The sequence below is a fragment of the Oncorhynchus mykiss genome, chromosome 2, assembly GCF_057628025.1.
Source record: "Oncorhynchus mykiss isolate SJ-2025 chromosome 2, ASM5762802v1, whole genome shotgun sequence".
Lineage (NCBI taxonomy): Eukaryota > Metazoa > Chordata > Actinopteri > Salmoniformes > Salmonidae > Oncorhynchus > Oncorhynchus mykiss.
The window spans coordinates 70,259,302-70,286,574 of NC_143023.1; the positions used below are offsets into that span (position 1 = coordinate 70,259,302).

The window sequence follows — 27,273 nt, forward strand, 5'->3', positions numbered from 1 at the left end:
ACGCACACTAGATACACCATAGAGATGCATACATAAGAGTAGGCGCTCTTCTCATGAACATGATACTGAGCAACGCTCTCACCTATGTAGCAAAGTAGCTGTGCTCAGCAAACGGATTGTAACACTCTGACGCGGATTTTTACTTGTTTCAGACGCGTCTTTTTTTCTGAATTGAGTGGCCTGAGCAGAATGGTATCCCTCGTGAATTACGCGTGTATTTTCTTGCCTCTTGCTCTCCATCTGAGTAAGTGTTCACTTAGAAATCATTTTTTTCCTATAGAAATAACAGTAATTTAATTTGTTCGTACTATGTGGGGGTTCTTGGGTGAGATTTATTAAATGCACCTCTATATTATAGGGGAACGAGTCGCGCTAAAGTGGACACCAGAAAATATTTTTTCGGTGCCCAGGTACAAAATTCGTGAGTTCAAAATGTTTTATTATATAAATGTTTTAATGGCTAATTAAGAGTTGCTGACGTAAAACTAGGTTACAGCTTAGAATGAGTTAAATGATTGCAAAGAGATGAGGCAAGTAAACAATTGACAATCTTTTTTAGTCGTTTTACCACATTTGGTCGTATTGTATAGTTTGTATATAGAAGGTCCTTTTTATATAGTATTATAATAGTCGTCGACCATTGTTATAGATTTGAATTCACATGCGCTTTGTTCTTGGGTAGCCTATTACACTACATTCCCAAGCGCAGTCGAAGCGTCAGCGTGTGTGGCGTCAGTGAATACAAAATCTAGAAGAACAAATTTGCACTGTCTAGTTATTATAATAGCCTACGCATTATATTGTCTGCATTCTGAAATAGTTGTATGCTCTCTCGGGACAACTGAACCCGTCAGTCACCTCGATTCCCTCAGTTTATTCCTCACAAAGGAGGGGCTGATGTAATAGCCTACTATCCATTGGGGAATTGAATGCGAAAAGAAAAATGAATGAATCGCATTTGCCTTCCCCTGATAGACTGCATAAAGTAGCACAGGTATCTCATCTGAACCCGTGTGGCTCACAAGCAGAATAGTCCTCCTTTCGGGACAGTGCGGATCATAGCCATCCCTCAACCTTAACTTATTTTCGTGTGAAACCTATTGGTAAAAAAAAAACAAAGCACACACACCACACAACCTTTGGAAGGATTATCCCAAGAGGTTATCATGTTATGTTACTTTTCCCTGGCGCTCAGTATTGGCAGCCTTCATTCTACATAATATTAGAGAGAAAATATGATCTGTCCCGTGAGTAGTCGACCTTTATAGCGTCGAATGTGTATCGCCCTGCATACTATAGGCCAGGTATGACTAGATTCAGGCGCAGGACACATTTTAGTTGAGTGGATGGTCAGGGGTCCAGAACACAGAAGCCTAAACAGATGTGATCATATACAAACGTAAGCAACGTTTGAAATCATTTTTTGTCAAATAATACATCTGTTGGGGCTTTTTATGGTCACTTTTCCAGTCTACAAATGATTTGTAATGATGTCTCTATTATGCATGGGAATACTTTTGAACAGATTTGGGGAACCCTGCTATAGGCTATGTTAGACCAGCCATTGAGAGAAAAATGTTTGATTTAACAGGATTCTCTCTCAATTTACGCCTCTGTGGTTTGAGAGTGTTCTAAAGGCATTTTACTGCAGTACACAAGCATATGAAGCAGACATTACTTCCTCATTAAATCAGGTTCATGCTCTCTAGTAGAATTGCATCCACTTTCCTCTCTCTTCGTGACTATTCATTACTGATCTTCATTTCCCCATGATAATTCATGGTTCACACCCATATCACACATTCTCACACCAACCATGTCCTCTTCATTTTTATTCAGCCTTTGCATATAATATCTATCAGATCACCAGTCTGGTACATCTACCATCCCCCATCCTCGCTGTACTTCAATGGATAATCTGCAACTTTGTAGTCATCTCATCAACACACCTCACAATTAAGGCAATATAAAGTGCCTCTCCTGAATCCTTTGTTTGTAAATGAAGCTTCTGATTCGGTTGCTGAAGAGTTTAGTAATTAAGGAGCATACAGGGAGGCATGGAGAGGAATTTAATTTCTCCACCTGAATTGTGCATATGATTAATCAGACACAGCCCCTCTAAGCTTTCAACTTCACATCAGCCTTGTCCCAATAATTACCTCCTCCCCTCACCCTCTCCCTGTCTCCTCTCTTCAGCACAGACTTAGGAGTGGCGTGGAGTCCCTAAACAAACGCTGTGAAATGAAACCGCAGCCATGCATGACACCCCATGACACTCCACCCTCAGCCAAGGCTGAGAATTAATATTCATAGGTAGACCAACTTTTATACTTCTGTTTTAAGGAGTTACAGGATCTTGTTTCCTCTAGCACTAATGAGTCGTGTGTGATTCAGCTGTGACTTTGTGTCAGTGACTTGATGTGTTGTGCGCTTGGATGGCTATTGAGGAAGAAGAGAACTCCATTGGCTCCCAATGTGCCCAAGCTTGCTGCAACTTATGTCCCTGGTGCTTTGTTCTGTGTAGGCAGCAGATGCTCTCATAGGAGGGGGGAGGGGGGGGGGGGGGGGGGGGGGGGTTGCGTACTGTAACTCTGAGGTATGGGCATAGATAGTCAGGTATCTCTTCCCATCTGTTTTCATAACAATGCTATACTTTTGGCTGAGATGAACAGTTATAGGGTAGCTTCAGAGGTCAGGTCATAGAGAAGAGAACAAGGAGTAAAGGCCGAGCAAAGGTCAGATAGAGTGTGTGCAGTGGACACTAGGGCTGGACAGTGATGTAATCGTCCCCCTGTTCCCATCTGTTGTTGAGTGGAGTGAGCATGGAGCTTCAGCTCTGTTGAAGCCTGTGCTAACCCTGATAAGTTACAACTGGAAACTCAGGTGTTCTAGTCAATAAAAACAAATTAACTCCCAGAGAGGGTCAGTGCGCTTGTGTCCATTACAATGAGCCTCTCACTTACTCTCCATATGAGGGGGAGAGGGATCAATGTGCACAGGAAGCTCATTTATTAGTCAGATGGAGAATGGCCTACCATGGTCCTGGACCAGTACTAAGAACACAGAGAGAAAGAGTAGTCATAGAATGAACAGCATGGGGAAAGGCTCTTATCGGAGTGTCAGATTGTTCTGTCACTGTCTCACTGAGTGCTTTGCTTTGTGTCAAAACTTCCATTCTGTCAACATGTGCTTAACAACTTCCAGGAAGTCAGTTCATTTTTACTCTAAATATCTGCATGAATACTCCATCTGCAAATAGCATTTTTATTGAAATGTATTAGATTTCCCTATACAATCTTCTGCAGTTCAAGACTACTCTAAACAGCGAGAGTTAGATGCGTGAACACAACAGAACCCTGTGCTTCATGAACACAGCACAGGGAGAAAGGAGATGGAAACTGTTGCAGGGATTCCCTGCCCCATAGAACTGGGCTGGCATAATCAGCCAGGTTGTTGGCACCTCTGTGTGCCTTGGAGCCTCCACTTGTCATAGTGCCTCTGAGCTGGGCTGGCTAGCCTGGTACACGGTGGTTGGGAGGCCTTGGCAAACCCAGCCAGAACTTTCAGTCTTAGGGGCACTAGACATGTTAGTTGCTCAGGTGAAGTTCATTAAATGCATAGATCTGAGTGTTCTCCCTCACTTTCTTTATCGCTTTACATAACAGTCGCTAAGTAAACAGTTTTTCGATATTCATCTTTAATTCAAGCTCCGTTGTGAGTTCTCTTAACAAGCTTTTAAGTTAAATAATGTAAAGATGAGGTCAGCTGGCTAACGCCATGTAGAATCAACTCATCACTCTTGTTCAGAGATAATCTCTCTGGCCCCTTCAGTTGTCTCAGTTTCAACAGTATGGGATACAGGAAACAAGGAATGCTGGCAGTGTACTCACAGAGGATATGTAACTGTTTGTAACCATTTCTTTAGCCGTGTGGATCAAAGCAATGTGCCTGCAGCCTTTGATTCCAGCCAGGTCACCCTTGATACAAGTCATTATTCGACATTCACCCATGTCTGAGGATGTTGGAAGACGATGTGGTAACCATCCACTAGGGGCAACAGTGAGCGCTGTTACCTTCGAGTAGGAATTTGCCTCTGATTCCATTGGTTGCAAGTTTGAATCCAGCAATATTATTTTTTAGATTTTTGTTTTAAGCCTATCCCAAACCTTAACTCTTAATGCCTAAACGTAACCTTAAACACTTCAAAATTTGACGTTTGCAACAACTTCGAAATTTAATGTTTGAGAAACCAGTGGTGGAAAGTACTTAAGTAAAAATACTTTAAAGTACCTCTTAAGTCGTTTTTTGGGTATCTGTACTTTACTTTACTACTTATATTATTGGCAACTTTTACTTCACCACATTCCTAAAGAAATGAATGTACCTTTTTCTCCTTAAATTTTCCCTGACACCCAAAAGTACTAGTTACATTTTGAATGCATAGCAGGACAGGAAAATTGTCTAATTCACACACTTATCAAGAGATAATTCCTGGTCATCCCTAATGCCTCTGATTTGGCAGACTCACTAAACACAAATGCTTAGTTTGTAAATGATGTCTGAGTGTTGAAGTGTGCCCCTGGCTATACGTAAATAAAAAAGAAAAGAAAATCATGCCGTCTGGTTTGCTTAATATAAGGAATTTGAAATGATTTATACTTTTGATACTTAAGTATATTTTAGCGATTACATTTACTTTTGATACTTAAGTAAATTTTAAACCAAATACTTTTACTCAAATACTTTTACTCAAGTAGTATTTTACTGGGTGACTTTCACTTTTGCTTGAGTCATTTTCTATTAAGGTATCTTTACTTTTACTCATGTATAACAATTGGGTACTTTTTCCGCCACTGTGAGAAACATGGATGAACGTCTAATTCTGACGTGAGACTGTGAGAGCTAGTTGAAGCTTCATGTTTTTTTCTTTTTGTGGATCCATCCACTCATGTTCTTGTTTCCAATATTTATCTTAGGTAATCTTTTACAGTAAGTTGCTCTTACCTGTGTACTTACCTCTTGGCCCCCTTGGGTGAATAGGGAGTCCACCATGGAACTCTCTTATCTGTGTAGTAACACTGCATGTAACAACACTAATATTAAAATGTTGTTACAGTACTTTAGCAATTGCAAAACAATATATTTGAGAGCAGATTTGTAATTACATAAGTAGAATATGTACTTTTAATATGCCCACACTACCGTTCAAAAGTTTGGGGTCACTTAGAAATGTCCATGTTTTTGAAAGAAAAGCAATTTTTTTTTGTCTATTAAAATGACATCAAATTGATCAGAAATACAGTGTAGGCATTGTTAATGTTGTAAATGAAACTACAGATTTTTTTATGGAATATCTACATACGCGTACAGAGGCCCATTATCAGCAACCATCACTCCTGTGTTCCAATGCATATTGTGTTAGCTAATCCAAGTTTATCATTTTAAAAGGTTAGCACAGCTGAAAACTGTTGTTCTGATTAAAGAAGCAATAAAACTGGCCTTTTTTAGACTAGTTGAGTATCTGGAGCATCAGCATTTGTGGGTTCGATTACTTGCTCAAAATGGCCAGAAACAAAGACCTTTCTTCAGAAACTCGTCAGTCTATTCTTGTTCTGAGAAATGAAGGCTATTCCATGTGAGAAATTGCTAAGAAACTGAAGATCTCGTACAACACTGTGTACTATTCCCTTCACAGAACAGCGCAAACTGTCTCTAACCAGAATAGAAAGAGGAATGGGAGGCTCCGGTGCACAACTGAGCAAGAGGACAAGTACATTAGTGTCTAGTTTGAGAAACAGATGCCTCACAAGTTCCCAACTGGCAGCTTCAATAAATAGTTCCCGTAAAACACCAGTCTCAATGTCAACAGTGAAGAGGCGACTCCGGGATGCTGGCCTTCTATGCAGAGTTGCAAAGAAAAAGCCATATCTCAGACTGGCCAATAAAATATAAAAGATTAAGATGGGCAAAACAGACACTAGACAGAGGAAGATTAGAAAAAAGTGTTATGGACAGATGAATCTAAGTTTGAGGTGTTCGGATCAAAAAGAAGAACATTCGTGAAATGCAGATAAATGAAAAGATGCTGGAGGGGTGCTTGATGCCATCTGTCAAACATGGTGGAGGCAATGTGATGGTCTGGGGGTGCTTTGGTGGTGGTAAAGTGGGAGATCTATACAGGGTAAAAGGGTTCTTGAAGAAGGAAGGCTATCCCTCCATTTTGAAACGCCATGCCATACCCAGTGGACGGCACTTAATAGGAGCCAATTCACTCCTACGACCGGACAATGACCGAAAGCACAGCTCCAAACTATGCAAGAACTATTTAGGGAAGAAGCAATCAGCTGGTATTCTGTATATAATGGAGTGGCCAGCACAGTCACCGGATCTCAACCCTATTGAGCTGTTGTGGGAGCAGCTTTACCGTATGGTACGTAAGAAGTGCCCATCAAGCCAATCCAACTTGTGGGAGGTGCTTCAGGAATTGACAACTAGAATGCCAAAGGTCTGCAAGGCTGAAATTGCTGCAAATGGAGTTTAAAGGACAAAATTATTATTTAAATAAAACATTATTATTCATAACCTTGTCAACGTCTTGACAATTTTTCTTATTCATTTTGCAGCTCATTTCATGTATGTTTTCATGGAAAACAAGGACATTCTGAAGTGACCCCAAACTTTTGAACGGTAGTGTAGGTATAAGAGCAACTTATGTCTTCTTCATACAGTTTTAATTAGTGCACCTGTCCCATAAGTAATCTTGATTATTCCGTTGTGCCCCAACCATAAGATATGACCTAGGTGAACACATACAGTGCCTTGCGAAAGTATTCGGCCCCCTTGAACTTTGCGACCTTTTGCCACATTTCAGGCTTCAAACATAAAGATATAAAACTGTATTTTTTTGTGAAGAATCAACAACAAGTGGGACACAATCATGAAGTGGAACGACATTTATTGGATGTTTCAAACTTTTTTAACAAATCAAAAACTGAAAAATTGGGCGTGCAAAATTATTCAGCCCCTTTACTTTCAGTGCAGCAAACTCTCTCCAGAACTTCAGTGAGGATCTCTGAATGATCCAATGTTGACCTAAATGACTAATGATGATAAATACAATCCACCTGTGTGTAATCAAGTCTCCGTATAAATGCACCTGCACTGTGATAGTCTCAGAGGTCCTTTAAAAGCGCAGAGAGCATCATGAAGAACAAGGAACACACCAGGCAGGTCCGAGATACTGTTGTGAAGAAGTTTAAAGCCGGATTTGGATACAAAAAGATTTCCCAAGCTTTAAACATCCCAAGGAGCACTGTGCAAGCGATAATATTGAAATGGAGGGAGTATCAGACCACTGCAAATCTACCAAGACTTGGCCGTCCCTCTAAAATTTCAGCTCATACAAGGAGAAGACTGATCAGAGATGCAGCCAAGAGGCCCATGATCACTCTGGATGAACTGCAGAGATCTACAGCTGAGGTGGGAGACTCTGTCCATAGGACAACAATCAGTCGTATATTGCACAAATCTGGCCTTTATGGAAGAGTGGCAAGAAGAAAGCCATTTCTTAAAGATATCCATAAAAAGTGTTGTTTAAAGTTTGCCACAAGCCACCTGGGAGACACACCAAACATGTGGAAGAAGGTGCTCTGGTCAGATGAAACCAAAATGGAACTTTTTGGCAACAATGCAAAACGTTATGTTTGGCGTAAAAGCAACACAGCTCATCACCCTGAACACACCATGCCCACTGTCAAACATGGTGGTGGCAGCATCATGGTTTGGGCCTGCTTTTCTTCAGCAGGGACAGGGAAGATGGTTAAAATTGATGGGAAGATGGATGGAGCCAAATACAGGACCATTCTGGAAGAAAACCTGATGGAGTCTGCAAAAGACCTGAGACTGGGACGGAGATTTGTCTTCCAACAAGACAATGATCCAAAATATAAAGCACAATCTACAATGGAATGGTTCAAAAATAAACATATCCAGGTGTTAGAATGGCCAAGTCAAAGTCCAGACCTGAATCCAATCGAGAATCTGTGGAAAGAACTGAAAACTGCTGTTCACAAATGCTCTCCATCCAACCTCACTGAGCTCGAGCTGTTTTGCAAGGAGGAATGGGAAAAAATTTCAGTCTCTCGATGTGCAAAACTGATAGAGACATACCCCAAGCGACTTACGGCTGTAATCGCAGCAAAAGGTGGCGCTACAAAGTATTAACTTAAGGGGGCTGAATAATTTTGCACGCCCAATTTTTCAGTTTTTGATTTGTTAAAAAAGTTTGAAATATCAAATAAATGTCGTTCCACTTCATGATTGTGTCCCACTTGTTGTTGATTCTCCACAAAAAAATACAGTTTTATATCTTTATGTTTGAAGCCTGAAATGTGGCAAAAGGTCGCAAAGTTCAAGGGGGCAGAATACTTTCGCAAGGCACTGTACATTACACACACATGTATTATGCAGTTTAAGTGATCCATGGTAAGGATGGTAGGTGATTGTAATGAGAGACTAGGAAACCATTCAGTATAAGTGCATTGACATCGAAAGCACTTTGGAAATCCCTTGTCAGTTATTATGTAATATATTTTGTGTAAAATCACACAATGTTAAAGCATCTGCGTACAGTATCTGCTTAACTCTGTATGATTATTATCTTACATAATGTTTTCATATAAATTACAATTATTATTTTTGGAGGAGGATATTTGCGTATTCTGCAGTTGTAAAAATGTAAAATCTAGCCAATTATTTCTAGATTTGAAAGAACAGATCAAAAATACTAAATTAGCATGATCTTTCAGAGATAATTGGAAAAATATTGGGATCTTCATGTTTTTTAATGCTGCATCCCAAGGAAAAATGCAGCTACATGCGGCAGTCCTGAAGGATTTAAGCAGTTTCACCACTTTTCCATCTGGCTTTTTTTTGTTAGTCACACGCAGAATTCCTGGTTATATCTCATCATGATGTCTTTAAATTCCTTAAATGTATCTAACATTGATTAAATGTATTTAATATAAATAATGGCCCATTAGATCTGATGTTAAAGCATGAAGCAGTTGGCCTGATGAATCATCCTGAATTTCATTCCATTGCTCAGTTTTAAGGAGGATAGTAGGGGACATATCACACTTTTAAAGTCCCATACTGAGTGTAGAATGTGTCCCATTTAGCCTACTTGCATCCCACCCCTTCAACCACACACAAGATCCAGAAATAAACAGAGATAGCTTTTAATTACTCATGATTTCTCCGTAGGGATGAAACTCTTCTATTGCAACATACTTATCGTTATGCAGAGGACCAACCAACATTTCTTCCTGATGCAAATTATGGGGCTGTGGAAGGAATGATGCTGAATTGAGGTAGCCTGACAGTTTCTGCACTGTTTCTGCACTCAACAACACTACATCATGGTCAAAGTAGACAGATATAACTTTACCTCTGATGGTTGAGTGCCTAAGGGCTTTTTAGTAATGTCCCAATGATGTTATAGGAATGTTCTCAGGTTGCAGGGTCAGGGCTCAGCCGTGTGATGCTACATTAATGTTACAATTATTTGACTAACTTTCAGAAAAAGTAGATATTGGTGTTTGTAGAGCAGAAAGTGTAACAGGGAAAGGAAAAGGGAGGGCTTGGAGCAAAGGAGAGCGAATCATGAGTTAGCTTTATCCTTCAAACTGTTTTCTTTGAGGGCACATGCCCTTATGTAACCTAATGGATCAAGTTGAAATGAAGTGCAAGAGATGCATACTCACCAAAGTCCAATGTTATCAATTTGTGTCAAGCCAGAAGGCGGTTGCTACACAAGTTTCCATTATTAACACCTTTTCTATCACAGATAGAAATCATCTTTTAACTTCAACAGTTATTTTGAGTCTAGTTTTGCTCTTACATAGGGCTTCACGTACTCTCTATTTTACTGTTATGAATCTGACCATGTACTGTATGACATCTGTTAGTTTGATACAGCTCTGTGGTCTATCAACTTCAATTATGACACATTGTATGACAGATGGGATTCTCGTGCCTCTTTCACAGCCTATTTTCGGACCTTTTTGTGTGTAGCTGAGTAGATTTTATTTTTGTCAGACTGAATTATCGAGCCCTTATATCTTAACCGTCTCACGTTTTGACACCACACTGATCGTATTCAAAAGGCAGTCCCATCTCATTGGCTTCTATGTCTTCTTCTTGTCTGTTTTAGTGAGGGTTATTAGAGCAGCTATGTCTCATCTGCCTGTTATCAAAGGTAGCGCTCAGCTCAGCGCTCAGACTCTGCTGAGGGGAAGGGACGGGAGAAGAGGGGGATACAGCGAGCCACAGCTCCCTCCACCCTCCACAGGCAACAACACTCCCATGGGGCATGGACTTGGATGAGATATAGAGTGAGTGTGTGTGGTGTTTCTGTGTGTCCATGTGTTGTGTTCATTTTCTTAATGTGTGTGTGTGTGTGTCTGTGTTTATTAAACAGCGTGCTAAAGAAGGAATATGAAAGAAGCTTGCACATTAAAGATCTCTCTTCGTCAGTGCCCTTCAAGCAATTTGTGTATCCTTTTAGCTCTTCTGAGCCAAAGAAATAGTTACTTGGCAAGTGTTTTTGTCCTACAGATTTATCAGATCTTTAGAGAGAGAGGGAAAGGCAGGAAGAGCGTTCAAGAGACAGAAAGGCTTAAGGAGCTGGACTGGATTTAACGTCTGAGAAGGCTTTTTCCTTACATTGATGTGAAAGGATGCTCTCTGAGTAAAGCCTATTTCTTATACTCTCTCTTCCCCCCTCCCTCTCTCTCTCTCCCTTTCACTCTCTATCTGTACTAACCAACAGGCAGATCATTTGCCTCATGCAGTCTTCCTAGGTCTGCATTTTGTCCAATTATTTTCATACACCTACAGGACAACTTGCACAGCAGTAGCGCTGGTGGTCCTAATGAACATGATTGTCGGCAGTAGCAGCAGTAATCCACTCATTTCAGTGTGACCTGCTTGGCTTCAACCCTCATTAGAACAGATTACAGTTGAACCAAGACTACACCAAGTTGCTCCACCTCTCCTTTCTCAAAATGCTTCAGAATAGACAAATTATGTTACCAAACCTTTGTCTTTCTGGAGCGCAGTGGTATTTATGTAATCTCTCTCTCCACATTTCCGTCTCGCTCCTTTCTGCATCACTATTGTCCTCTATGGGAAAATGTATTTTCTGTGGATGTAGGATTGTATTATTTTCCCTCCTCTCCCCTGTGATGGGAACTGAGGTCCAAATGGAAAAATTTGAGAGGTTAATCATTCATTTGGAAACTGGAGTTAGTCCGGTTGAGCTAATTATCAGGGGTTATTTTTTATGCCGATCCAATGCATAGCCTACTCTCCCTCTCTCGCTCTCTTCGTCTTTCTCACACTCTTTCTTATTGTGCCCAGCATGGAGGTTGCAGTGGGAATTCAGTCCCTCTATACCTCTCGCACGCAATGCTGTCACTAGCAGGTTCATTAGCCTGGCTGTAGCCCTTAATGATGGAGTTACCATAGTGCCATAGTAAACCTCCCCAGCCTTCCACCTACTCAGTGTCAGAGAGTGCGACAGCAGTTACCTGGTCAGACAAAAATCTTTGGCTTTGCTGCTCAGACAGTGACATGCTGAATATTTGCTCAGACAACAAAACACTGAGCTACTACTAATCAGAGACACAATGGAGTCTATTTAGACAGTGCGCCACAGACCTCTGAGCGCAACCCACAGATGAAGAAGGAGGACTTCTGTTCAAATTCCTGTCCCTGTGAGGGTGGTACTAATGATGTGGTGGATATATCAGTCTAATAACTTGGCTAATGGTTCCTGTCTCTAGAGCACCTTGTATTGGATGGAGTTGTCTTCCCAGTGGATGTGTGTGGAGCCGACGTTAGAAAACACCTGGGCCAGTGTAATGTACATCTCACTCTGAATTAAATAGTCAGGTCCGTAATTATTGGCACCCTCAATAAAGATTAGTAAAAAATAATGTATAAAATAAATAATACAAATACTGAGCTATTTTATATGCTCCAAAAATTGAGATTGGAGAACACTTTGCGAGGGTTCTTACACTATTCCTCCATTCAGAATGTTTCCAGATCCTTGATGTCCTTCGTCTGCTCTTTTGGACTGCCCAGTTTAATTCAAACCACAGGTTTTCAATGGGGTTCATTTTGTGGTCAATTAACCATTTCTTTGTGGATTTTGATGTGTGCTTGGGCTTATTGTCTTGCTGGAAGATCCACTTGTGGCCAAGTGTCAGTTTCCTGGCAGAGGCAACCAGGTTTTTGTCTAAAATATCCTGGTACTTGATAAAGTTCAGGATGCCGTTGACCTTAACAAAGGCCACAGGACCAGTGGAAGCAAAATAGCCCAATATGAATGGTCTAAGATCCCTCCTAATATGTTCTCCAATCTCATAAAACATTTTAGAAAAAGGTTAAAAGCACATACCTTTAAATTTGGTAGGCCATACCCTATCCCTTGCCCACACTACAACAAACATGGCCTCAAAGCCGCTTCTCGCAACAGCCTTGAACGCTTCCCTCGAATACAGCATCGAGTACATCACTGCAACACTAACGTAGCAGGTGTAAAAGAAACGCCTGAAACTAGATCCCCTACATACTGATCTTGGCGATAAGAAAACAACCCTTCTGTTCAACCAATCCAGTAAATGTGGAGGAGGAGTTAGCAATATGGAGCGTCGCCTTGTTAACGTCCAAAAGCGGAAGTCGCTTCACAGGCTCTTTCCATTTCCCCTGAATACCGGAACATCCAGTTGTTGGGGACTTGGCAGAGGCTACTTCAACACAAATCATTGTTTTCGAGGGCTGTTGTTTACTACACTGATTCTCCTGTATACAATGTCACTGGCAGAGCAAGAGCCCTAACAGATTAACAAAAAAGTGTGTGGAGACTATTTTTTTTTAACTACAGTTGAAGTTGGAAGTTTGCATACACTTAGGTTGGAGTCATTAAAACTCATTTCTCAACCACTCCACAAATACATTTCTTGATAACAAACTATAGTTTTGGCAAGTCGGTTAGGACATCTACTTTGTGCATGACACAAGTAATTTTTCCAATAATTATTTACAGACAGATTATTTCACTGTATCTAAATTCCAGTAGGTCAGAAGTTTACATACACTAAGTTGACTGCCTTTAAACAGCTTGAAAAATTTCAGAAAATTATGTCATGGCTTTAGAAGCTTCTGTTAGGCTAATTGACATAATTTGAGTTAATTGGAGGTGTACCTGTGGATGTATTTCAAGGCCTACCTTCAAACTCAGTGCCTCTTTGCTTGACATCATGGGAAAATCAAATAGAAATCAGCCAAGACCTCAGAATATTTTTTGTAGACCTCCACAAGTCTGGTTCATCCTTGGGAGCAATTTTCAAACACCTGAAGGTACCCTGTTCATCTATACAAACAATAGTACGCAAGTATAAACACCAAGGGACCACGCAGCTGTCATACCGCTCAGGAAGGAGACGCATTCTGTCTCCTAGAGATGAACGTACTGCGATTCATTTGCGAAAAGTGCAAATCAATCCCAGAACAACAGCTAAGGACCTTGTGAAGATGCTAGAGGAAACGGGTACAAAAGTATCTATATCAACAGTAAAACGAGTCCAATATCGACATAACCTGAATGGCCGCTCAGCAAGGAAGAAGCCACTGTTCCAAAACCGCCAACAAAAAGCCAGACTACGGTTTGCAACTGCACATGGGGACAAAGATTGTACTTTTTGAAAAAATGTCCTCTGGTCTGATGAAACAAAAACAGAACTGTTTGGCCATAATGAACATCGTTATGTTTGGAGGAAAAAGGGGGATGCTTGCAAGCCGAAGATCACCATCCCAACCGTGAAGCACGGGGGTGGCAGCATCATGTTGTGGGGGTGCCTGCTGCAGGAGGGACTGGTGCACTTCACAAAATAGATGGCACCATGAGGATGGAAAATGATGTGGATATATTGAACAACATCTCAAGACATCTCAAGTTAAAGCTTGGTCGCAAATGCGTCTTCCAAATGGATAATGACCCCAAGCAAACTTCCAAAGTTGTGGCAAAATAGCTTAAGGACAACAAAGTCAAGGTATTGGAGTGGCCATCCCAAAGCCCTGACCTCAATCCTATAGAACATTTGTGGGCAGAACTGATAAAGTGTGTGCGAGCAAGGAGGATACACAAGGCAGTTTGATTAAACACCTTTTTTGGGGAAGCTAAAATAAACAACAGATAACCTGCATCGGCGAAGAGGCCACTGAGATTCGTAGTGTTTTCTTCAGGCATTTCCTCACTTTCTACATAAACACAGTAAACAACCAGCGGTAGGAAGTAAAATTAAATGAGACCATAATGTACACCTAAATGGTTCTGAACTCTAAGTTTTGTTTTATTTAGAAAGGTGTCAAAACATTTTGTGTATGGGATCATCAGAAGGGCATCATTCAGAAATTGACATGAGAAAGAATGGCCTGCAGCACTTGTGCAGCAGACATCAGCACCAATTCAGCTAGTTCAGCACTGCGCCTGGCAACAGCTGCATATTCACGAATAGAGATGTACATGTACCGAGGCCTAGACCAGTGGTTCGCAAACTTTTTATAGTCCCGTACCCCTTCAAACATTCAACCACCAGCTGCGTATCCCCTCTAGTACTCTCAAATATTGTTTTTGCCATCACTGTAAGCCTGCCACACACACACACTATACGATACATGTATTAAACATAAGAATGAGTGTGAGTTTTTGTCACGACCCGGCTCATGGGAAATGACAAAGAGCTCTAATAGGATCAGGGCACAAGTAATAATATAATCATAATCAATCATTTTGCTCTTTATTTCGTCATCTTACATATAAAACCTTATTTGTTCATCGAAAATTGTGAATAACAGGTTAATGAGAAGGGTGTGCTTTATTAAATGATGCACACAACTCTGCAATGTTGGGTTGTATTGGAGAGAGTCTCATTCTTAAATCATTTTCAACACACAGCCTATGCTTGTATTTAGTTTTCATGCTAGTGAGGTCCAAGAATCCACTCTCACATAGGTACGTGGTTGCAAAGGGCATCAGTGTCTTAACAGCACAACTTGCCAAGGGAGGAAACTCTGAGCGCAGCCCAATCCAGAAATCTGGCAGTAGCTTCTGATTAAATAGAATTTTCACAGAACCACTTATTGCAATTTTGACGAGGCTCTCTTGTTCAGATATCAGTAAGTGGACTGGAGGCAGGGCATGAAAGGGATAACAATTCCAGTTGTTTGTGTCGTCCGTTTCGGGAAAGTATCTGCGTAATTTTGCACACAACTCACTCAGATGCTTCGCTATATCACATTTGACATTGTCCGTAAGCTTGCGTTCATTTGCACACAAAACTTCCAGTGGTTTGCAGAAGAGGATGTCTTCCTTAATTGACCACCCATAAACATAACGGACATATACCAGGAGCTGTGCCAGTCTGTCTGTTGACTCCAGCTGTAACGCACAGAATTTACTGGCTTCTATGCAAAGCAGTAATTGTTTCAAAACATCTCCTGCCATGTCACTGATGCATCGTGAAACGGTGTTGTTTGATTGAGACATTGTCTGTATAGTTTTTTTTGCCTTTTCCCCCAGCATTGTCACAGCCATATCTGCAGCAGCAGGAAGAATTAAGTCCTCCACAATAGAATGGGGATTGCCTGTCCAAGCCATTCGGTAGCTCACCATATAAGACGCTTCTAGCCCCTTCTTATTAATGGTATCTGTTGCGTTTATACATGTTACTACTCTTAAGTCGTCTTAATTAAACCATCTAATGTGATTGGATGTTAATTATTTGACTAGGCTACCTGTATTTGACATTGTGTTGTTATTTCGCTGAACACTAGATGGTTTAACTTTATTTTTGGCAGTGAAACGAGGCTACTCAGGAGAGAAAGAAACCTCACCCAAATGTAAGCCGCGTTGGAAAATATAAATGGACTGTTTGAAAATGTGAAATAAAAATCTAGCACATTTTTATTTGGCGTACGCCCGACGGCTGGGGTACCTAGTCTAGACCCAACAGACCCACTGTTGGGGTACCGACGGCTGGGGTACCTAGTCTAGACCCAACAGACCCACTGTTGGGGTACCGACGGCTGGGGTACCTAGTCTAGACCCACTTATTACAGGGCACTGTTTATTTTTCTCTTGCCTATTCTGTTTTTATGCTTCCAGAGGTTAATAATATATGGAGGGATGCAGAATGGACCTTTATAAATACAACTTTATTCTGTTTTTCATGTGTGTATTTCCTCCAAACTTCAAAACATCTCCTGCTACATTGATGTTTTAAGGGAGCACATGTTAGACAACATATGCAAAACATTATGTTGGTACAGTATAGTTCAACTCATTATGCTGCTCTGTTTCATTTTTACTCTGTATTATAAAGCAGGACAGATTATAGATATTGTGTTTCCCGAAAGTCTTACAAACTCCCCCGGGACCATTAACTCTCTCATTTGGGTAGTGACCAGCAATTATGTGAGGATTATCAGGAGCAGTAATACGAATAAGCAGCAGTGTTTTAAGCAGCTCTGACTGGTGAGTCTTTTGCTGAATCCTTCCAACAGCTCCCCTTGATCTCTATGCTCCACTCTCATAGCATGCAGCTACAACGACTGGGGAAGGCCGTCATTGTAAATAACAATTTGTTCTTAACTGACTTGCCTAGTTAAATAACGGTAAAAAAAAAAATAAGCGATTTACCCTGGTTTACAGGCCAGTTCATTACTGAGGCTTCAAGTGGAAGAGGGAGGTCAATACAATGAAGCAAAGGCTCCACTGTGGTAGTTCTGATGTGCAGTAGCACTGTGAGTCAAAGAAACTCCAGTAACAAGCCTGCTGGAACATTGCTGTAATGACAGGAAAACAAATGATACAGTGCCTTTGGCATCCAGTTGTCTATACTGTACGTAGTGCTAGAGATAGTATGGCTGTGATGCCTGACATATAGAACTGATAGGAACTTTTCCCTCTATCCTTTTAATATCGATATCTGCACTTTAACTCTGTTTTTTTCTCACGATGCCAATAGTCTTGAAAGAAAAGATCTGCACAGAAAAATCACTAGATTCCTAACCTTCAACGAACGTGTAGCTAGATGTGCATATCTTCATCAATCTTTATTGATGGAGAGGGGGGAGTTTGGTAAATGATCAATGCAAAACCAGTGTGATGAAAATACACCAGAATGGATAGAAAAGTAATGTAATGTTCTTTTAGGCTGAAACAACTACATCAGTTAAGTCTGTGGTTTCTTCATCAGTCATGTCTGTCTGACTTGAGACTTCCTGCTTTTTTATAGGAATGCTCTGTGCATTCCCCCAGGCTCTGTCATGCTATCAAATATTTACATTTAGGCTCAAAAGCAGCCTACAGTATCTGCTGCCCTGTATAGGATGCATATTGAACCAGACCTGGCTGGGACACGGGATGGTGCTGGGATATAGCATGATGCTGGAGTTCAATTAAGACACATTTCTATTGGGGAAAGTAGCAACGTGCTTATATGAGGAACCACTGGGCTGGACAACTGTGGTGTTTTTCCAAAAAACATAGACTTTGTTTTAACTTGCTCAATAGACAGTGCATTTGTTAATTTCCTCTTCCCTCTAGTTCTTTATACTGTCCCTATCTCTCTTCGCTCAATTTAATTTTAACCATTATTTTACCAGGTTAGTTGACTGAGAACATGTTCTCATTTACAGAAACAACCTGGGGAATAGTTACAGGGGAGAGGAGGGGGATGAATGAGCCAATTGTAAGCTGGGGATGATTAGGTGACCATGATGGTATGAGGGACAGCTTGGGAATTTAGCCAGGACACCAGGGTTACTCTTACGATAAGTGCCATGGGATCTTTAAAGACCTCAGAGATACAGGACACCCATTTAATGTCCCATCCGAAAGACAGCACCCTACACAGGGCAGTGTCCCCAATCACTGCCCTGGGGCATTGGGATATTTTTTAGACCAGAGGAAAGACTGCCTCCTACTGGCCCTCCAACAGCATCTGGTCTCCCATTCAGGGACTGACCAGGACCAACTCTGCTTAGCTTCAGAAGCAAGCCAGCAGTGGGATGCAATCATTTGTCTATCTCTCTGCTCTCTCTCAGTCTTCATAAAATTCTGATGAGGATGAGTGAAACCAATAATCTTTAGACCCCCACTGCCAAACATGGCCCGAAATCAACAGGAAAAGAAGGAGGCCGGAAAAGTCATAATTATTAAATATTAATCATGTTCTTCCCAGGGGACCAGAAGAGAATTCTGGGCCTGTGTCCACAAAGCCTCTCAGAGTAGGAGTGCTGATCTAAGATCAGTTTAACCTTTTAGATCATAATGAATAAGATTATATAGACAGGTTGGGACTTGGTCCTAGATCAGCACTCCTACTCTGAGTCGCTTTGTGGATACAGGCCCCGGTGATCTGCTGTCTAACCCAATTACCATCCTCAGTTTTACCTCACTTTGTCCCGTTAGCTTCTTTGAGGGTTCGCCTTTAAATGGTTGGATTACAGTGGGAGGGAGTAGCATGGGAGGAGAGAGGGGATGGAGAGATGGAGGTCTGTAAAGGAGCAGTTTGGGGTTATTGAGTGGGTTCATGACTCACTTAAAAAAATATATATATTCACACGGCTTACAGGCACTAGTTGCTTCACATTAAAATGATTCATATGTAGCCTAAATGCAATCTTGAAATTAAGTTGTATCTGGGTCACTCACACTACAGCCTGTACCCCTCTGACATGCTTCAGGGCCACTTTCCTTCCAAACTTATTTTTCACACATGGACTTTCTGGAGTGTGCACCTTCAAGGTTGGTTGTTGGCACAGTGCAGCATGCTGTTCAGATTCAATTAGTTTGGATTGTGTAAAACCATGCTGATTTCAAGGACTTAAGTACTCTATCTGAAACAGGCTGACAAAGGAACATAACCATGTCTCTCAATGCCAGGAGAGCTGAAGATGTACAGCTATAGATACACTATATATTCAAAAGTATGTGGACACCCCTTCAAATTAGTGGATTCGGCTATTTCAGCCACACCTGTTGCTGACAGATGTATAAATCGAGCACACAGCCATGCAATTTCCATAGACAAACATTGGTGATAGAATGGCCTCACTGAAGAGCTCAGTGCCTTCCAATGTGGCAACTAGTCAGTTTGTCAAATTTCTGCCCTGCTATAGCTGCCCCGGTCAACTGTAAGTGCTAAAATTGTGAAGTGGAAACGTCTTGGAGCAACAACGGCTCAGCCGTGAAGTGGTAGGCCACAAGCTCACAGAACGGGACAACCGAGTGCGGACGTGCGTAGCGTGTAAAAATCATCTGTCTTCGTTTGCAACACACTGCCGAGTTCCAAACTGCCACTGGAAGCAACGTCAGCACAATAACTGTTCGTCGGGAGCTTAATGAAAGTGGTTTCCATGGCCTAGCAGCAACACACAAGCCTAAGATCACCATGCGCCATGCCAAGCGTCAGCTAGAGTGGGTTAAAGCAAGACTGGACTCTGGAGCAGTGGAAACGTCTTCTCTGGAGTGATGAATCATGCTTTACCATCTGTCAATCCGACGGAGGAATCTGAGTTTGGCAGGAGAACGCTACCTGCCCCAATGCATAGTGCCAACTGTAAAGTTTGGTGAAGGAGGAATAATGGTCTGGGGCTATTTTTCATGGTTCGGGGTAGGCCCCTTAGTTCCACTGAAGGGAAATCTTAACGCTACAACATAAAATGACATTTTAGACAGTTCTGTGCTTCCAACTTTGTAGCAACAGTTTTTGGGAAGGCCCTTCCCTGTTTCAGCATATCAATGCCCATGTGAACAAAGCGAGGTCCATCCAGAAATGGTTTGCGAGATCGGTGTGGACAATTTGACTGGCCTGCACAGAGCCCTGACATTAACCCCATCGAACACCTTTGGGATGAACTGCGAGTCAGGCCTCATCGCCCAACGTTCCTGACCTCACTAATACTCTTGTGGTTGAATGGAAGCAAGTCCCCGCAATGTTCCAACATCTAGTGGAAAGCCTTCCCAGAAGAGTGGAGACTTATAACAGAAAAGGGTGGACCAACTCCATATTAATGCCCATGATTTTGTAATGAGATGTTCGACGAGCAGGTGTCCACATACTTTTGGTCATGTAGTATACATATGGAGGATCCAGCTATAGAGGATCCAAGGTTTGTCAAGCCTTGTACAAGACAGAGCTTTGTTGCCACTTGTTTAAAGTAACCAAACACGTTTACAAAAAACACTCAGAAGTCCTGTGCTTGGCAATATTGAACTCTCCGGATGCTCATTTCTCCCCAATGTGAGTGCTGATGGTATACTGTATGTTTCTGTGTCTCCGTCCAGTCGTCGGCCCCTGTCCCAGCTCTGCTGCCTCCACCAGGAGGTGTCACTCCATCTATAAGGGCTTCGCTCAGTGTCTGATGGCTCTGGGAGACAGCCTGACCGACAGTGCCCAGAAAGATGAGGACACACAGGAGATACACACCATCTGCAAGTAAGCACCCCCCCCCCCCACACACACACACACACACACATTATAGCCCTACAGTCACTGACAGATGAACCAAGACCAATGGTTATGAACTTACAGTAGATACAAATCCCCTCATCTATATGTTATTTATAGACACATACACACTCTGAAATGAGAAATTGACATAACACTGTGACCTATAATTGAATTACCATTGAACAATGGGCTTCACCAGATCTTTACCTCTATTTCCATATCTCCATCGCTTTCTCTTTCTTCTCCATGGTTATACCCCAGCTCTCTCTTCTCCATGGTTATACCCCAGCTCTCTCTCTCTTCTCCATGGTTATACCCCAGCTCTCTCTCTCTTCTCCATGGTTATACCCCAGCTCTCTCTTTCTTCTCCATGGTTATACCCCAGCTCTCTCTTTCTTCTCCATGGTTATACCCCAGCTCTCTCTCTCTTCTCCATGGTTATACCCCAGCTCTCTCTTTCTTCTCCATGGTTATACCCCAGCTCTCTCTTTCTTCTCCATGGTTATACCCCAGCTCTCTCTTTCTTCTCCGTGGTTATACCCCAGCTGTCTCTCTCTTCTCCATGGTTATACCCCAGCTCTCTCTCTCTTCTCCATGGTTATACCCCAGCTCTCTCTTTCTTCTCCATGGTTATACCCCAGCTCTCTCTTTCTTCTCCATGGTTATACCCCAGCTCTCTCTCTCTCTTCTCCATGGTTATACCCCAGCTCTCTCTCTCTTCTCCATGGTTATACCCCAGCTCTCTCTCTCTTCTCCATGGTTATACCCCAGCTCTCTCTTTCTTCTCCATGGTTATACCCCAGCTCTCTCTTTCTTCTCCATGGTTATACCCCAGCTCTCTCTTTCTTCTCCATGGTTATACCCCAGCTCTCTCTAACATCCTGACAGCACTTCCCATTTGCTTGAGGCATATTGGAGTGCCTAATTAAATATTGAGGGTCTCTCTTTATCCATCTCTGTCTTCCATTCTATTTATACATGCGTCTGTAATCCATCTTAACATTATGTCAAGGAATTTTTCTAAAATCGAAACTCATTTACTTAATTTCTACATATTAAAACACTCTAAAATGCAATTTGGGGAACATCAAAAACAAGCTAAATTTGACTCCAGACATGATCAACTTGATGCTGTAGCTTCATTCACCTCAGTCAATTAGGGACTTAACATTCTACAAACATATTAGCTGCTACGCACTAATTCAGCACCAGGGTTACACTCTAGTTCAGTTTCATATCAAGTCAAACCGCAATTACCTAGCCAAAGTACAGCCATCTTTACCTCAGCACTGTTTCGAGAAAATGTCGCGCTGTTCCCTACAGTTGCATCAACAAGCGCTCCATAAAGCCAGCCAGCCATAAACAGCCTTCCCTCCAGCTCCCAGGCGTCCGCATAGTCCTAAAGTCCTAAGGGTTCTCAACTGCATTTGCTATTTAATCTGGATTTGAATAATTGTAGTAGCCATTTTAAATTGTTGTTGTTGAGCTAGGGTATGACCCCCCTGAAAGATGCATCACCCCATCAAGATCAACCCATTCCCAGAAAACATTGCATCAATGTAGGAAGGTCCTGTCGGGAGTTGTTGTTCACTATTGAGGAGCTGGAGACACACATGCTGTCTTCAGGTATATATAGTGGTCATTACAATTATGTTATTATTTTGGTCACATTCCTTAAGGTACCAATTAAGTCACTAATCCTGCCATTCAGTAAACTTACATACCTCTGCACACACGCACGCACGCGCACGCACGCACGCACGCACACACACACACACACACACACGCATAATTGCACGCATCCACACACACACACACACACACACACACACACACACACACACACACACACACACACACACACACACACACACACACACACACACACACACACACACACACACACACACACACACACACACACACAAACACACACACTCTTCCTAGGAATGTGGTCAAATCTGTTAGGGAAAGGCAGTTAGTAGAAAGGCAATATTTTCCCTACTGGATAAAAGTCTCAGATTTGCATCTAGGCCAAGGCTGCACCACTGTCAGTATTCTCTATGGAATGCTAGGAGAGTTTACCTTGAGTATAGAATAAAAATTAAGGAAAATCTGATGTTACTAGGTACAGGTAATGTCCTTGTTTCCTGGGCCGTGAGCTTGGTTTGTTTATGCATTAGCATGCAGTGTATGTTTCAGATCAAGTGTTTAATCTAACACCTCAGCAATCCTTTATTATTTTAATCAGAAAATAGACTGCAGGCAGATATTGCTAACAAGCTGCCCTTCACCTGCTGTTACTCTGCTGTTTTCTACTGCACATGTGACTCTGGGACTTTGCAAGGCTGCATTTTGCTTCCTCTTTGTTTCACCCATTCCCCTCAAGGTCTCCTGTGTGTACGATAAACAGATGCCCTAAGCCCCCAACAGATGTGCTATTTAAGGGTTGATTTAAGACCATGGGCCCATATCCAAATACAGTGCAAGTTTAGCCTTTCTGCACTTGTACACAAGGAATGTGAATATAAGATGTTTATGAGTGGTGTTGTTCCAACTCTTCCCGTCCACACACAATACCCCATAATGACAAAGAAAAAGCAGGTTTTTAGAAATGAGAAAAAAACAGAAATATCACATTTACATAAGTATTCACACCCTTTACCTTGTTGAAGCACCTTTGGCAGCGATTACAGCCTCGAGGCCCTAGGGTGTACAAGCTTGGTACACCTGTATTTGGGTAGTTTCTCCCATTCTTCTCTGCATATCCTCTCATGTTCTGTCAGGTTGGATGGGGAGCAATGCTGCACAGCTATTTTCAGGTTTCTTCACAGATGTTCGATCAGGTTCAAGTCCAGGCTCTGGCTGGGCACTCAAGGACATTCAGAGACTTGTCCCGAAGCCACTCCTGTGTTGTCTTGGCTGTGTGCTTAGGGTCGTTGTCCATTTGGAAGGTGAACCTTCACCCCTGTCTGAGATCCTGAGCGCACTGGAGCAGGTTTTCATCAAGGATCTTTCTGTACTTTGCTCCGTTCATCTTTCCCTCGATCCTGACTAGTCTCTCAGTCCCTGCCGATTAAAAACATCCCCACAGCATGATGCTGCCACCACCATGTTTCACCATAGGGATGGTGCCAGGTTTCCTCTAGAAGTGACACTTGGCATTCAGGCCAAAGAGTTCAATCTTGTTTTCACTAGACCAGAGAATCTTGTTCCTCACAGTCTGCAAGTCTTTAGGTGCCTTTTGGCAATCTCCAAGAGGGCTGTCATGTGCCTTTTACTGAGGAGTGGCTTCCATCTGGCCACTCTACCATAAAGGCCTGATTGGTGGAGCGCTGTAGAGATGGTTGTCCTTCTGGAAGGTTCTCCCATCTCCACAGAGGAACTGTGCCTCGACACAATACTCTCAGAGCTCTACAGACAATTCCATCGATCTCAGGGCTTGGTTTTTGCTCTGACATGCACTGTAAACTATGGGACCTTGTATAGACAGGTGTGCACCTTCCAAATCATGTCCAATCAATTGAATTTACCACAGGTGGACTCAATCCGGGCGCCAAAGATGTGGATGTCGATTAAGGCAGCCCCCCGCACCTCTCTGATTCAGAGGGATTGGGTTAAATGCAGAAGACGCATTTCAGTTGAAGGCATTCAGTTGTACAACTGACTAGGTATACCCCTTTCTCTTTCCCTAATCAAGTTGTAGAAACATCTCAAGGATGATCAATGGAAACAGGATGCACCTGAGCTCAATTTCGAGTCTCATAGCAAAGGGTCTGAATACTTATGTAAATAAGGTATTGATGTTTGTTTAGTTTTTTTGATGAGGAAAATTGTTTATTTAATACATTTTAGAATAAGGCTGTAAAAAAAGTCAATGGGTCTGGATAATTTCCAAAGGCACTGTATGTGACCATCTCTGTTCCACCCCCTACAGGTCCTGGGATGAGTTTCATGACTGTGCAAATGTGGCGATGGCCTGGTGTCCAGATGAGGCTTCTGCTGTCTGGGAGTCTTTGCGACAGGAGTCCAAGAAGATGCAGTTTTCTGGAAACCTGTATTACATGTGCTCCAGTCGTGACCAACCAGCTGCCAACGCTGATGCCCTGAGCCCGTCCAACCAGGAAGAGATTAGCCAGGAGTCTCTTAAAGCAAACGCCCACTGTCCAGGTCCTGCCTCCTTCTTATTGCTCCCCTCATGTCTGTCTTTTCTGCTGCTGTTGCCTAGCCTATAGACATGACCAGAGTGAAGGGCAGGGAGGAACTCATAGACGACATGTACAAACAGACTGTATCAATAAGTCACTCATATTTTTTTTCTGTACTAAAAAGGAGTTGCATATATTTCTAGCTGCACGTTCAGATTGGCAGCTCCTCATCTGTGTAGTGTATTCATTTCGCACACACATATCATCTCTATGGATAACTTTACATGTTTGTACAATACTACTGTCCTCAGATTTTTTATTCATAGATTTTAGATGTGTATTACAATTGGTTTTGTTGCAAAACGCTACATACAGTGCCTTGCAAAAGTATTCACCCCCTTGGCATTTTGTTGCATTACAACCTGTAATTTAAATAGATTTTTATTTTGATTTCATGTAATGGACACACACAAAATAGTCCAAATTGGTGAAGTGAAATGAAAACATAACTTGTTTCAAAATATTCCAAAAAATGACAATGGAAAAGTGGTGCTTGCATGTGTATTCACCCCCTTTGCTATGAAGCTCTTAAATAAGATCTGGTGCAACCAATTACCTTCAGAAGTTACATAAGTTACATAATTTGTTAAATAAAGTGCACCTGTGTGCAATCTAAGTGTCACATGATCTGTCACATGATCTGAAAGGCACCAGAGTCTGCAACACCACTAAGCAAGGGGCACCACCAAGAAAGCAGCACCATGAAGACCAAGGAGCTCTCCATACAGGTCAGGGACAAAGTTGTGGAGAAGTACAGATAATGGTTGGGTTATAAAAAAAATATCTTAAACTTTGAACATCCCATGGAGCACCATTAAATCCATTATAAGAAAATAGAAAATAATATGGCACCACAACAAACCTGCCAGGAGAGGGCTGCCCAACAAAACTCATGGACCAGGCAAGGAGGGCATTAATCAGAGAGGCAACAAAGAGACCAAAGATAATACTGAAGGAGTTGCAAAGCTCCACAGAGGAGATTGGAGTATCTGTCCATAGGACCACTTTAAGCCATACACTCCACAGCGCTGGGCTTTACGGAAGAGTGGCCAGAAAAAAGCCATTGCTTAAAAAATAAATAAACAAACATGTTTGTTGTTCCCCAAATACCATGTACGAGACTCCCCGAACTTATGGAAGAAGGTACTCTGGTTAGATGAGACTAAAATGGAGCTTTCTGGCCATCAAGGAAAACACTATGTCTTGCGCAAACTATCTTCACCCAGAGAACACTATCCCCACAGTGAAGCATGGTGGTGGCAGCATCATGCTGTGGGTGTGTTTTTCATTGGCAGGGACTGGGAAACTGGTCTGAATTGAAGGAATGATGGATGGCTCTAAATACAGGGAAATTCTTGAGGGAAACCTGTTTCAGTCTTCAAGCGATTTCAGACTGGGACGGAGGTTCACCTTCCAGCAGGACAATGACCCTAAGCATACTGCTAAAGCAACACTCGAGTGGTTTAAGGGGAAACATGAATGTCTTGGAATGGCCTAGTCAAAGCCCAGACCTCAATCCAATTGAGAATCTGTGGTATGACTTAAAGATTGCTGTACACCAGCGGAACCCATCCGACTTGAAGGAGCTGGAGCAGTTTAGCCTTGAAGAATGGGCAAAAATCCCGGGGACTAGATGTGCCAAGCATACACCAAGAGACTTGCAGCTGTAATTTCTGCAAAAGGTGTCTCTACAAAGTATTGACTTTGGTGGGGTGAATAGTTATGCACACTCAAGTTTTCTGTTTTTTTTGTCTTATTTCTTGTTTGTTTCACAAGAAAAAATATCTTGCATCTTCAAAGTGGTAGGCATGTTGTGTAAATCAAACCCCCCCAAAAATCAATTTTAATTCCAGGTTGTAAGGCAACAAAACAGGAAAAAATGCCAAGGGGGTTGAATAGTTTCAAAAGCCACTGCATCCATTGATTAGCTGGAATGGAATGTTCGTATCCTGTATATTTAACATATAAATTCAACACATAATAAATAACCTCATGCTATAGTACTTGGCACCCTATTCCTTATGTAATGCACTAATTTTAACCAGAGCCTAGATCTCATATTACGGTATTGATAAATGTTTTAAGATATATATATTTTAAATATTAATGTCCCAAATGTATCATTTCTACAGTTCTTTAATAAAAATGTAATTATATGTCACATTTGACTGTGTAAAACCTTGCAGTACTACTCTTTTCTCTGAGAGGGAGGCGGATACAATGGGGTCTGAAATTATTGAGAGCCTTGATAAAGTAAATAATGAATGTATAAAATAAATAATTCAAGTAATGAACTATATTGTATGTATGTATTGTATGTATGCTTCAAAAAAAATTTAAATTATATTTTATACTAACACAATTTCTCAGAGAAAGAGATTTAGTTTAATAAGTAATCCTTTTTTTCTCAAAAAGGTGGGAGTCAAAATGATTGACATCCCTGGGTTTGCGCCCAGGCTCTGTCGTAACCGGCCGCG

At 41.8% G+C, this 27,273-nt stretch overlaps 1 protein-coding gene across 1 annotated transcript; it reads left to right on the top strand.

Annotated features, from left to right (window-relative positions):
• LOC110495151 (neuritin-A) lies at positions 1–27,153 on the top strand. Its single transcript, XM_021570483.3, has 3 exons — positions 1–244; positions 20,423–20,573; positions 24,526–27,153. The coding sequence occupies exons 1-3, from the start codon at positions 190–192 to the stop codon at positions 24,821–24,823; spliced, it is 504 nt and encodes a 167-aa protein (XP_021426158.1). The 5' UTR covers positions 1–189; the 3' UTR covers positions 24,824–27,153.
• Positions 27,154–27,273: the final 120 nt, after the last annotated feature.

What these genes read in the sequence shown, in the direction of transcription:
- LOC110495151 (XM_021570483.3), top strand. Translation starts at nt 190, where the DNA reads ATGGTATCCCTCGTGAATTACGCGTGTATTTTCTTGCCTCTTGCTCTC. An exon ending in GCCTCTTGCTCTCCATCTGA is followed by an intron (nt 245 to 20,422) that starts GTAAGTGTTCAC and finishes GTCTCCGTCCAG; the next exon opens with TCGTCGGCCCCTGTCCCAGC. An exon ending in GAGATACACACCATCTGCAA is followed by an intron (nt 20,574 to 24,525) that starts GTAAGCACCCCC and finishes CACCCCCTACAG; the next exon opens with GTCCTGGGATGAGTTTCATG.